Raw genomic sequence first — 13,737 nt, forward strand, 5'->3', positions numbered from 1 at the left:
ATGTGATCATATGTGAACAGGCACAATGTAAAATCATGGAATTTTGATTGAGTGTTTTTGCACTTTGAGTTTCAAGCTACAAAAATTGGTGTATGCTCTATGGGGTGGCTCCTCTTCGATTTCTAGTGGCACCCCAATAGCATACACAAACACTTCTCTCAATGCAACACATACAATACTAAACATATGCGTCATCTTGTGATATATTGATGAAAGGTAAGTCAGCTGTGTTTTCTGGTCTGCGAATGCCTGTTGAAAGCCTACTGGGCCAGAGCAACACAATACATTTTGCTGAGCCACAAATACATACACAACAGTAAATAGGCTGATTTCCAGACTACTATATGCCTATGCTGTATATGCATTTTCTTTCAAGTAATGCATATAAACCTGTCACCACTTATCTCTTTTGTGTTTGATCACTACTATGGAAAAGCCTAGTTTTATTCTCGTTGTTTTCTTCTCTGGTAATTGCAGCTTTTCTGTTTTTGCAGAATCCGAAAGTGTCCCGGTCCGACACCTCTAAGCTTGTCTCCTCTTCCTTGCTGCTACTTCTCGGTATGTCTCTGCGCCCCCCAGAAAAATGTCAAGATACGTCAGAACAGAAGATACGTGCAAGAGCTGTGTGGCTGCGATATACCTGTGTGACTATAGATCAACGTGATCACTTGGCTTTGTTTATATACAAAAGCCATGTGATAAGTATGTCCTCACTTGATCTGATCACATAGCCTATGCTTATTTATTTTTTTAATTAGTGAGAACTTTATTAAAGCTAATAAAAAAATGTATTAACCACTTGACCACTGGGCACGAAAACCCCCTTAATCACCAGACCAATTTTCAGCTTTCGGTGCTCTCACAATTTGAATGACAATTACTCAGTCATACAACATTGTACCCATCTGAAATTTTTGTCCTTTTTTTCCCACAAATAGAGCTTTCTTTTGGTGGTATTTGATCACCTCTGCGGTTTTTATTTTTTGCGCTATAAAAGAAAAAAGACTGAAAATTCTGTAAAAAAAAAAAAAAAAATCTAGTTTCTGTCATATTAGCAGGTTATTTCTCACACACAGCATATGCATACTACAAATTACACCCCAAAACACATTCTGCTATTCCTCCCGAGTATAGCGATACCACATGTGTGCGACTTTTACACAGCGTGGCCACATAGAGAGGCCCAACATGCAGGGAGCACCATCAGGCGTTCTGGAGCACCCAGGCCAATTCTGACATTTCTCTCCTACATGGAAAAATCATCATTTATTTGCTAGAAAATTACATAGAAACCCAAAACATTATATATGCTTTTTTTTCAAAGACCCTAGAGAATACAATGGCGGTTGTTGCAACTTTTTATCTTGCACGGTATTTTCGCAGCAATTTTTTGAACGCGTGTTTTTAAAAAAAAAACAGTTTTGTGCTTAAAAAAAAAAAAAAACAGTAAAGTTAGCCCAATGTTTTTGCATAATATGAAAGATGAAGTTACGCCGAGTAAATAGATACCCAACATGTCACCCTTCAACATTGCACACGCTCGTGAAATTGCGCCAAACGTTGCTACTTAAAAATCCCCATAGGCGACGTATTGCAAGGTATTGGAGTATTGAGGGTATTGCGGAGTATTGGGGGGGTATTGCAGAGTATGGGGGGGTATTGCAGAGTATGGGGGGGGGTATTGCAGAGTATGGGGGGGGGTATTGCAGAGTATGGGGGGGTATTGCAGAGTATGGGGGGGGTATTGCAGAGTATGGGGGGGGGTATTGCAGAGTATGGGGGGGGTATTGCAGAGTATGGGGGGGGGTATTGCAGAGTATGGGTGGGTATTGCAGAGTATGGGGGGGGGGGTATTGCAGAGTATGGGTGGGTGGGTATTGCAGAGTAAAATAAAAAAAATGATGAGTGCAATACTCTGCAATACCCCACCCCATACTCTGCAATACCCCACCCCATACTCTGCAATACCCACCCCCCCAGGGTGGGTATTGCAGAGTATGGGGTGGGGTATTGCAGAGTATGGGGTGGGGTATTGCAGAGTATGGGGTGGGGTATTGCAGAGTATTGCACTCATCATTATTTTTATTTTGCAGAGTATTGCGCAGGGATGGCTGGATCTGTGACTGCAATTGTCACAGATCCAGCCCACAGTGCGGCGGCTGCTGCTGCCGCCCGATCCCCCCCCCCTCCCTCTCCTCTCACACTGTACCGAACGGTACAGAGAGGAGAGGGAGGAACCGGCGTCATTACATGACGCCGGTTTGTTTACAAGTGATCGCGCCGTCATTGGACGGCGCGATCACGTGGTAAGGAGCCGCTTCCATTGGCTCCTTACCGCGAGTGCTGTTGCTGCGGGTCCCGTAGACCCGGCGAGCACCGGCGATCGCGTGTGCGCGCCCGCTCGGGCGCGCACAACGCAGTCTCTGGGAGGACGTACATTGACGCCCTCCTAGATTACAGGAACCGCTCTGTAGCCGTATTTTGGCTATAGGGCGGTTACCAACTGGTTAAAAAAAAAGCCAAGTGTATATCTGACACAACACAACATTGCATAGTAGAAAGCAAGTAAAAATATTCAACACAGTCAGTCCAATGTAGCGTATGCTTATTTACAGTAGCTTCATGAACAGCATGTCCTCATATGACCTCACTTGTCATTTAGACAAAGCCATATCACACATTTTTGGGCACACACAAACAATTTTACTCACCTTACTAGCAATATACCACAGGAATCAACACTGGTCCTAGTTTTTTGTAATCTATTTATAAAAGAGTGTCTGAAAGCAAACAGCTTCTGCTGTGCTCCATTTTTAGAAAAATTATTATGCTCTGTGAATTCTTTCATAGATGTACCTTGTATTAACTTTCTTGGCATTGACCATGAATGTTAATCAAACTCAGAATTCTGTGTTAAAGCAGTTTTTACCTGAAACCTCACTTACGTTAACTGGAACTAACTCCAGATGTAGGGTCAAGACCAAGTACTGCAGGGCAGCGTTTTGCTGCCATCTAGTGACTAAAATAACATTATGTAGACAAAAAAGTAATGTGTTATTTCATGTTCATATTTCAGAAATCATAATGCTAAAATAGTTCATATACCTATTTAAAAAATACAGTAAAACCTTGGATTGCGAGCGTAATTAGTTCCAGAAACATGCTTGTAATCCAAAGCACCTGTATGTCAAAGCAAATTTCCCCATAAGAAACAATGGAAATGTAAATGATTTGTTCCACAACCATTTATTCATATGTGCTTCAGTTTATAGTCCATATAAAAAGATTATAGCAATGTGATAGTTTGTGTAACCATAAAATGTGCATCCACAAATGGCAGTTTCCACAAGGGGATTAGAAGCAAAATCGGTAGTATAAAAGAGAGGAGATGCGCCCCTAATTGTAGCAATATGTTGCTAAAAGTTGTACCTTTAATAAATGTAAGCATGTTGCTACACTTAGAGGCGCATCTCTTCTCTTTTATACTCATTTGTCATATGACGCTTGTGACAGGAGGGCCTGTGGAACCCAGAATCTATTGGAAAGTTTGGGGAACCCTTTTTTTCAGCTCCTCATGTACCTCTTATTTCTAAATCTAGCGAAATCCTGACAGGCAGAGAGTCGCATTGACTGCTTTAAGGGATTAGTTAATTAGCTCATGTTAATTTTATGTTTCTGGTTACAATTGTATTGTTAGAGTAATATGAGCAGGAGGGGGGAACCTCCTCTTTAACTGTATATAAGACTTGTAGTTTGGTTCTAATAAACAGTCCATGTTCAGCACAAACGAGTATTGTTTGTAGTTGTCAGTGGTTGGAATATCTGATATCTATATTTAGACTGGGAGGAAGAGGCATATGACAAAAGCACTCAAGCGGAGTGTGCGACGTTTCATTCCAACGCTACTCTTATATCAAGACATCGCTTGTATATCAAGTCAAATGTTGCTTGTCTTGCAAAATGCTCTCAAACCAAGGTTTTACTGTACAGTAGCTTCTATGAGAATACCAAGGGGTTTCTGCTGGGAATGTTAAGCGTAGCAATGAGCTGCTGTATTTATACAAACCATTGACAGTGTTGGGCACTGTCAGTGGTTTATATAAATGCTTCAGTGGTAGCTAATTTGTTAATAGCCAGAGGTTCCTTCTGTTAATATTAAGCTGGACAATGAGCGAATGGTTTAACAACCCACCTAAGCAATTGTTTTGTAAACAGTGGTCAGATTAGGGGACTGACATATCACCTAACAAAAGTTTCCAGAAAACTGGCACTTATGTGAAAGTGACAGTATGGGAAAGAAAGTAAAAAAAATAAAAGGATTTTACGGTGAGTACAAAAAAATTCTATCTGTCGTCCATGGACGGACACAGCCTTCTCAAGTCTTGACAAGTGGGTTATGTTCCCGTTCACAGGAGAGGACTACGCAGAACAGGTTAGATAATTAAATATATGTTACTTTAACAGAGTTGAAAAACCCCACCCAGGAGACAGTCTATCCGGACATAACCCTCCTCCCTGCAGCATGCAGCCTCAGTTTGTAACAAGCAGTACAAGCCTAAAAAGGAGGGGTGGGTGCTGTATCCATCCATGGACGACAGAGAAAAGGATTTTACGGTGAGTACAAAAAATCCTATTTTCTCTTATCATCCATGGATGGACACAGCCTTCTCAAGTCTTGACAAGTGGGACGTCTCCAGGCAATGTCAAAAAACGAGGGGTGGGAACAGCATCAGTAAAAACAAACAACTTCACCCCAAACAAGCAGAGGTCCTCAACGGAGGAGGTGCAACTTTAAACAGCCGCCTGCAAAACCTTGCGGCTGAAAGAAGCATCAGAAGATGCACTCACATCAACCTTGTAAAATTTGGAAAAAGTGTGAACTGACGACCAAGTCGCCGCCTTGCGCACCTGTGAGCCAGACGCTTGATGTCGGAAAGCCCAGGAAGCACCAATTGCCCTGGTCGAATGTGCCGTGACCGGAAAGGGGCACCTGCCTCCTAAAAGCATAGGCCTGTATGACGGTCGTCCTGATCCACTGAGAAATGGTGCATGACGAGACCGCCAGGCCCTTTTGTGGACCAGACACCGACACAAAAAGTGAGCCAGATCTCCGAAACGGAGACTCAGCAGACAGGTACACCCGCAAAGCGCATACCATGTCTAAAGTATAAAGCACAACCTCCCTAGGATGCACCGGCAGAGGACATAAGGATGCAAGAACAATGACCTCATTCAGGTAAAAGGCCGAAACAACCTTCGGAAGAAAGGAAGGTTGCGGCCGCAACACCGCCTTATCCTTATGGAGGATCAAGTAAGGCGACTTGCAAGACAAGGCCACCAACTGGGGAAGAATAGCCAGACACTGACTCCATAATACAGACAGCTCTCAGGGACCTGAAAAAAGTCCACCCGCCTTGCTGCGCTGACTGGGGGACTTGTCAACCTAGCAAGAGACTGTTCAGCGCCGCTGGCTACCCTCTGTACACAGCATGTGCTGTGAGGAAAAAGCTGTGAGGTAAAAAACTGTGGAGATATGTGCTGCGCGCCGTGCAGAAGCCAGCACAAGAGGCCAAAACCACTCACAAAATGACTGCCGGACGCCTCAGAGATAACAGGGCACGGCCACAGTAAAATGGCCGACCGCAATAGCAAGCTGGGCCATAGCGCAACCACAACAGAATGGCCGCCAATGGGAATTTTCAATGCAAACAGCAGACTACAAAAAAATGGCGCAGGCGAAACGCTGCAATGTGGATGAGAAGGCCCAATGGGGCCTCCCTGAGGCAAAGCACATCCCGACAGAAAAATATGGGCCCAGACACCCCACAGCCGTGGTGCACACCCTAATGCAATAGGCTGTGCACACCTATGCTGATCACAAAGTGACAAGCTGAAGTCAAACTAGGAGCAGGAAATCAACTACAGATACTAGCGATGTGTTGTCTTTTTTTTAGATTAACATAGAAACATTTGCGACATTCTAGAGCAGGGGTGTCAAACTCAATTTCATTGTGGGCCGCATCAGCATTATGATTGCCCTCAAAAGGGCCGGTTGTATCTGTAACATTAGATGTACAGTGCATCCCCTCCCCTTACATTAGATGTCAAGAGCCATCCCACCATCAGAAGTTGAGTCCCCCACTATCCCTTACATCACAGTGCAGCACCCTTTCCTTATGCTGCTGCTGGGAAGAAGCTGGATGCATTGCTTGAAAGCAGAAAGTAAGGGTCTGGAGGAGGACCAGAGGAGGGCTGGAGCTCTCCTGCAGCTGCAGGAGAGGTACGAGGGCCACATGAAAATGCCTGGAGGGCCAGATTCGGCCCACGGGCCTTGTGTTTGACACCTGTGTTCTAGAGGTTTGATATACTGTACTTCCAGCTCCACTTTTGGGCACAAATCAGTCCCTTGGGCCCTTTTAGGCTGGACACCACTAACAAAGTAATGGACAAGGGTAATAATGGTACACACTTAAGGGGATACGCACAAAAAGGAAGACATACACAAAGGGTTATTTGATAAAATATTTGTTAGAATAAAGAAACACTTAATGTAAAAAAATTGAAAAACGGCAGTATAGCACCAGCCTATTCCAGTCCCTTTTGTCAAGAATCTGGTAATCTAACACCTTGTGTTATTCTCAAAACATGGATGATTGAATTATCTTATCCTCTGAGAAATGTGACCACTTCTTAGCAGTTCTCATTTGCAACATACTGACATCTATGTGATGTTAATAAGATGAATGATCTGCTTAGTTCTAGAATCCCTGCAGTCAGATTCAAACAAACCTGCCTTGAAAGTTTTAATGTGATTGGTGATAAAGGGTGGAGGGAAAAAGAGCGAGAGAAGAAAGAAAGGAAATGGAAAATAAAAAGAAGAGATTTAGGGACAAAGAAAAAGTGAGAAAGATGGATAGCAGAGCCATCTGCATGCCCATGTTATCTCACTCTGGATGGTTGCAGCATGGGAATAAAGAGAATTTAGAGTACAGTAATCTAAACAAAGGCAGGAGAGAAGTTTGTATGATTCCTTCCATCAACACAGACAGTGCTGAAAGAGGAATCACTCCTGCCGAGCAATTGTCTGGCAGGGGGAGGGGCAGGAGAAGACAAGGATTATTGCTAGTGGCTTAAGCAGTTGCAAGCGATAATCCCAAGTGAATCCAAGTTGATCGATTGATTAACTTGGTACTTTCAGCCTGCCCACACACGGTTCAAATCTCGGCCGGTTCCTGTTAAGGGATATAGTGACCCATTCATTTCAACAACAATCTTCCTATAAGATTATATAATCATTTAACATTTTTAATTATATTATTTAGCTGTTAAAGGCTCCATTATATAGACATCCAAAAGCCCTGATACTGATGTTGGGCATTGTCATCTTGGATGCGATGTCAGTAGTCCCAGAGAATCAGAGGAAGCCACATGAGAAACTGGAACTGTTGTGGAGGGCCAAACTTAATTCTGTTTAATTATTCATTTTTGACTTGGGAAGGTCCATAAGTATGTAAACATAAAAAACAGCTAGGAAAACGCCAAGATTAATAATAGGTACAACTGTCCATGAAATACAGTAGGTCTCTTTCAGATGAACGGCTGGGGGGTCCTGAAAACAGACAGCTGGGCAGTGGTTTTACTGCCCCCTGGACACCCACCCAAAAACTGTAAGATAACAGCCAGATAGGGCTGTTTGCATGCCATGGCATTTTTATCTCAGGGTAGAGTCTAAAAAGCAGCACCATATGTCAAACTCGCCCACTGAGTTCAATGGGGCCGCGCTGCAACCGCATGCAATGCACATGATTATGGCGAGGTAGTGCAGCATTATAGTTTTTAGGCCTGGTTCACACCTATGTGGGTTGCAGTTTGCATATTCCAGTTTAATTTTGCATTTTTCAATACATGTTTTTGATCCATTGAAGTCTATGAAACCAAAAACTATAAAATGCACAGATGTGAACATGACCCATAGGAAACCATGGTAAATGGACTGTAGAGTTTTTGCAAAACTGAAAACACACACACAAAAAAAAAAATGCATTAGTGTGAACCAGGCCTGAAAAGCACTGTGACTGAAAGGAGATAGCCCGAGATCAGTATTTCGGGAACTTCTGCTGTTCCTGACCTGGAGTCAAGAACTGCATGGTTCCTGGGGATGGCTGCATGCAGGCACTTCCACAGAAAGAACTTCTCCCCGCTGTATCAATCAGCTCCTCAGGCCCTCTCCTCCCAGTTCTTACAGCTCTCTACATGGATACCGTAACGACACCCCGTGTATGAGAGGGGTAAAAGCAGTTTAGGACATTCCCTTTCCGAGCACCAAGGCAGCTACCGACACTCAAGTCAGGCGAACAAGACCCATAAGAATAAATTTCCCTCAATAACGAGACAAAGCTCTGTCTTGAGGTTTCAAGCAGGACTGACAATCTTTATTGAAAAAAAGCCAAGTTTTATACACAGTTAAAAGAGGAGGTGCGGCATATTACTCTGGAAATACACCTGTGACCAGACCTAATTAACATGCCAATTACCCAATTCCTTTAAGCAGCCTGGCCATCTCCTGAACTTCAATACACATTATCACAGGAATCCCTTCATACAATACAGGGTCAATTAGCCCAAGCCCCCATGAAAGGATTCTTAGAAGTTAGTCTGGATTCATTAACATTATAACAGGCAGCCAGGTGGTTGGAGGTGATGACATTAGCATCTTTCAACTAACATGTTGAGTTCAGAATCAAACAACCAGTAAATAGTCTTTTACATATATCCTGGGGAATATTGTGGATAAATATTACTGTCCCATTTTGGAGTCCGAAATATAATTTCTCAGTCACCCTATGCCCCTAATAGACATAGGGTGAGTTAGACATAAGAAGTGCATGGGGAGCTGAAGCAAGTGTATCTCATACTTTCTAAGAGATTCTGGGTTCCACGGGCCCTCCAGTTACAGAAACCCATCAGTGTGCCTCTTTAAGCCCATCAGCTGCCTCTCTGAGGAAGGGCTGGATGTGGTCCTAATGCCAGTTTGCCCAGGTCTGCTCTATAGTATTGCCCTATGCTCCTCCCCCTGAACTACATGGCAAGTGAAAACTCCCATAAGGGCTATGAAATGAAAAAGAGGAAGGGGGCTGTACTAGGGAATTGACAATTTCAATTTTCTACAAAGTTTAAAGGCACATTGCAAGTAAATAAAAACAGTTTATAAACAGGACAACAGTAGAAGCATTTAAGTTGATGAAAGGGTCTCTCAGTAAAACCATGCCTGAAAGAAAAATTTCCAATACACAACAGTGCTTCTTGTGTCTGCTTGTACCTCTGTCTTTAAATGTATCCCTAGGACTCTGGAAATCCCAGGATCCTAGACCCAAGTTTGTACATGAAACTTCAAGCTCTGCCTGAATCAGAATTAAAAGCTGAAGATCAGTAAGATATATAAAGATATATAATACACATTACTATGGTTGTATTCTTTAATATAAACATTTTGGACAAAACATTTCCAAGACATTTATACACAGAATCAGAACATTCACGCCACACATACATTTCTTTAAAAAGCAAACTACCTGAATTGAATTTGATATTACCTATTTAAAGTCCTTAGACCAGGGATCTTCAAACTACAGCCCTCCAGCTGTGGTAGAACTACACTTCCCATGAGGCATTGCAAAATCTGACATTCACAGACATGACTAGGCATGATGGGAATTGTAGTTCCTGAACAACTGGAGGGCCGTAGTTTGAAGACTCCTGCCTTAGACAGCAGCAACATAACAGACGGGGCTGGGGGTATATTTCTTCATATTTATTAGAATATTCCAGATTTAGCAAAGTAGGTGACATGCATAAGGCTACTCTCCAGCTTTTTACCAAACTGACTATTAAACCCTGAAAGAAATTTAAAATTAAATGCATTTCTCTTCAGATCCAAACCATTAGCCACACTCAGATTTTTTACACATATTGCCTTTAAACGTTTGATCTACCCTCTTAGGACTGCTACCACCGTCTCTCTATCTCCCAGCGGTCCCCTATAAACTTCTGTCCAGGAGGGCACACAGCGCAGTCACACAAAGACCACCTCACCTCCTGACATTGGGTAAACACGCAGGAGCAGACATTGGTTAGTCCACCTGTCAATCTAGAGCTGGTGGATGGAGTAGTTGGGCTGAGCATGTTACCAAGCAACCTGTTATTGAGTACCCGTACACAGAGTGCATGTCCTTGTTTGGCTGTAATCAGAAACGTGCATGTAGACATAGCTCCAGGGAGACCTTGCAAGGGATCGGAGCCACCCCATAGGGGGAAATACATTTTGCCAAAGCTTTAAAACAGTATTAAAAAAATTAACTGCAGTCTGCTCTTATAATTTGTAATAAAAATATATTTGCTATTCTGAAGCTTCCCTCCAACCACTTTGCATGTTATTATATATACTGCGATTCTGTATTTGTCAAAATATGCTGCAGAAATCTCCCACCAGAGTCTGGCTGCAACCATTTTAACTGTGGGCAGCTGAAGCTGCTGCCTGTTCACTTCCTGGATTTACACAGACACAAATCTGCAGCTCTCATTGGCCTTCTGACTCATCGTCTCTCCCTTCCTGGCAAACTTTTACATGAGTGAGAGAGCTGTGCATGATGACATAAGCCTAAACTAATGACCAGACAAGAAACAGGAAGTGGGCTGTATAAGGCATTTACTTGCAAAACAAATAAAAAATGACTATCCAAAGTTAAAACAACGGCGAAAGATTTTATAGACGGAAAGTGAAAAAAAAAATTACTGAAGGTCCGCTTTAAACTTTTTTTTTTTTTTACAGCTTACCAATCCTTAGATGTAGTGTCTGCGTCAGTTTCTTTTTTTGGGCCCTTTCCCTCCGTTTTCACCTAATGAGCTGACCAGTAACACACCTTCAGTATTAGTGAGACACAGCTCTGGAGGAATGAGGACATGGAGGCACAGCAGCATTGTCAGTCTTGGGGGATGGGAGTAGTGTTAAATGTATTAGCATATTTAGATACACTGACAAATTAAACCCAAACTTCAGCTCAAGCTTAATAATCAGTTATAGGCAAACAGTTTTTTCTCCTTTTGGGGTAAAGGGTTTGCATGAATAAATAAAAACTTGTTTTATACACCCCTTCCAGTGGCAAGTGGTTTGTCTCATCCATGTAAACTGATACATTCTGCTGGATAGTGCGAGCTTGTGAAACACAACAGACTTGCTGCCTCTATCAAGAGGTGAAAAATAGAAGAAAGGCTAAAAAAAAAAAAAGCAAATGAATAAAACCATTACATCTAATGCCCCGTACACACCATCACTTTATGTGATGAAAAAAAACGACATTTTCTGTGAAGTAAAAAACAACGTTTTTGAAACTTCAATTTTTAAAGACGAAGTTGCCTACACACCATCGTTTTTCTCACAATGTTCTAGCAAAGCAAGGTTACGTTCCACCACGTTTTTCCATTGAAACTCGCTTCATAAGTAGCTTCTGGGCAGGCGCAGGTGTAAAAACGTCTTTTTAAACAACGTTTTTTGCTACACAAGGTCAATTTATGTGAAGTAAAAAACGACGTTTTCAAAAATGACACATAAAATTGAAGCATGCTTCAATTTTTTTTGGTCGTTTTTTAGAAGACATAAAACAACGTTTTCCCCCACACACGGTCAATTAAAGTGAAGTTTTTAAAAACGTCATTTTTTTTCATCACATAAAGTGATGGTGTGATGGTGTGTACGGGGCATAAGAATTGGTAAGCTGCAATATAATAACAATTTGCTTTTGGGGTTAATACCGCTTTAAGTTCATCCCGTGTAGATCCGATTGGCCATGAGAAAGAGATCATGCAACAGCAAGCACAACATGTAAGTGTGGATAAAACATTATAATTAATATTTACGGTAATAGGTTGGATAGCATTTCAAGCTTCCTGCTGATTCGGACAAAATGTAAGCTGTTGGTGGCCTGTCAGCCCCACCCAACTTGTCAAAAATCAATTCAATCCACCTTTTTCTAAGACAAATTGTTGGCGAAACAGTGACTATCTAAGTAGATGTCATTATTCAGGCCTTCAGCACCCTGCTGACTACAATAGCCAACAGGGGAGATTCTCACTCTTGGACTGAATGAGAAAACTCTTTGTGTATGGATAGCTTTACTGCTGTGCTGTGAACGGTCCTGGACTGCAGACTTTTTTACATACCAGCTGAATGGAGGACACCACTTCCTCTTTCCTAGTAGATTAAGACAGTGTGTTTTCAGTTACACAGAAGCAAAAAGCCCTTTCAACTCTTAGGGGAACACCCTGTGATAAAATTGGTTAACAAAATTGAGACAAAAAAAAAAAGCTACTTAAAATTTTCCTCAAGAAAATGAAAGGGATAGACAAGTTCTGAGTATTAATGTACTATACATTTTATTTTACAGCGTTTTCTTTATCCCGTCTAGGAATACAATTTAAACAAATGGACATAATACAATGAAAACAAGTATACATGGTAAGGAAACTAAGGAGTAAAATGTCACATTAAAGTCGTTGCTGTCCCTGCTTGTTAGGATCACAGTTATGCATTGCAAAGGTTTTCGGCTTCATAATTCCTACTAAGGTTGTGGTCCAATAAGCTTGTTGAGAAACGCGTCAACCTGATCATCATCTTTGACTCCCACAAACTGATCCACAACACAGCCATTTTTCATGGCAAGAACCGTCGGTACAGCACTGACCTGTATAGAGAAAAAAATAAAAAAGTGAGTAAAATGTATGGAAGGCACTAATGCGAATAAAGTGGTTCTTAAGACTAAACATTTTTTACTTTAGTGCATGCAAGTGGTTGTATGGTCAAATTTTTAACTCTTACCTACAGGTAAGCCTATAAGAAGGCTTACCTGTAGGTAAAAAAAAAATATATCTTCTAAACCTTTAATGTTTAGGAGATATTCCCCTCGCAATGAGCCATGCGCACAGGCAATTCTCGGCTTAAGGCCCAGCAGACGCCAGACCTTGCCGGAAATAAGTCTCCCGCACGCATGCGCGGGAGTGAGGACATTGCGGCTCCAGCCACTCACAGCGCTGGAGCCGCGATACCCAGAAGACATGCCGAGGCAACATGTCAGCTACCTCGGCGTGGACCAGGTAAGTTACCGATGCCTCATTCTAAGGAAAGTATTTCATAATGAGCTAGTATGCAGTGCAAAAAAAAAAAATTGTTAGGGGACTATACAACCGCTTTAAGGTAAAAAAATGTTTAGGCATCAGCATCCTCCCCTCAACGCCCTTTCACTTACCTAAGCCCTCATGCTATTTAGTGCCGTGCACGTCTGCCTTTCTTCACTCCCCTCAATTCTGGGTCTCGCTGGCTTTGCTGGGGCACCCGGAGCCATTGGCTCCCAGTGCTATCAATCAAAGCCAGTGAAGAGGGAGCGGGGCTGAATCCTGCTGTCTGTGTCAATGAACGCAGCAGCAGGGCTTAGGAGTGAGCACACAAGAGTGCCCCCATGGGAAGCGGCTTCCCATGGGGGCACTGGACAGAGAAGAGGGGCTAGCAGAGAGGAAGCAGCTTCCATCAATCCTGTCTGCTGGAGCCATCACGCATGTAGACACACACAGGTGATCATGTTGGATGGAGGGGAGGGCAAAGTGATGCAATTCACCCTGCTGTAGCCACTCAGCAAGCAGATGAGCCCCATGCAGCAGGTCCCAGAAGCCAAATACAGAAGCGAACAG

General features: G+C 42.6%; 1 protein-coding gene across 2 annotated transcripts in view; it reads right to left on the minus strand.

Annotated features, from left to right (window-relative positions):
- Window positions 1-12,403: 12,403 nt before the first annotated feature.
- TXN2 (thioredoxin 2) overlaps window positions 12,404-13,737 on the minus strand; it is a 48,802-nt gene continuing 47,468 nt past the window's right edge. For both annotated transcript variants that reach the window (XM_040359693.1, XM_040359692.1), the window contains exon 4: window positions 12,404-12,737. In XM_040359693.1, coding sequence (XP_040215627.1) covers window positions 12,615-12,737 — 123 coding nt within the window. In that variant the 3' untranslated portion in view covers window positions 12,404-12,614. The remainder of the gene's footprint in view (window positions 12,738-13,737) is intronic.

This window comes from Rana temporaria, chromosome 7 (genome assembly GCF_905171775.1).
Source record: "Rana temporaria chromosome 7, aRanTem1.1, whole genome shotgun sequence".
In the NCBI taxonomy this organism is placed as follows: domain Eukaryota; kingdom Metazoa; phylum Chordata; class Amphibia; order Anura; family Ranidae; genus Rana; species Rana temporaria.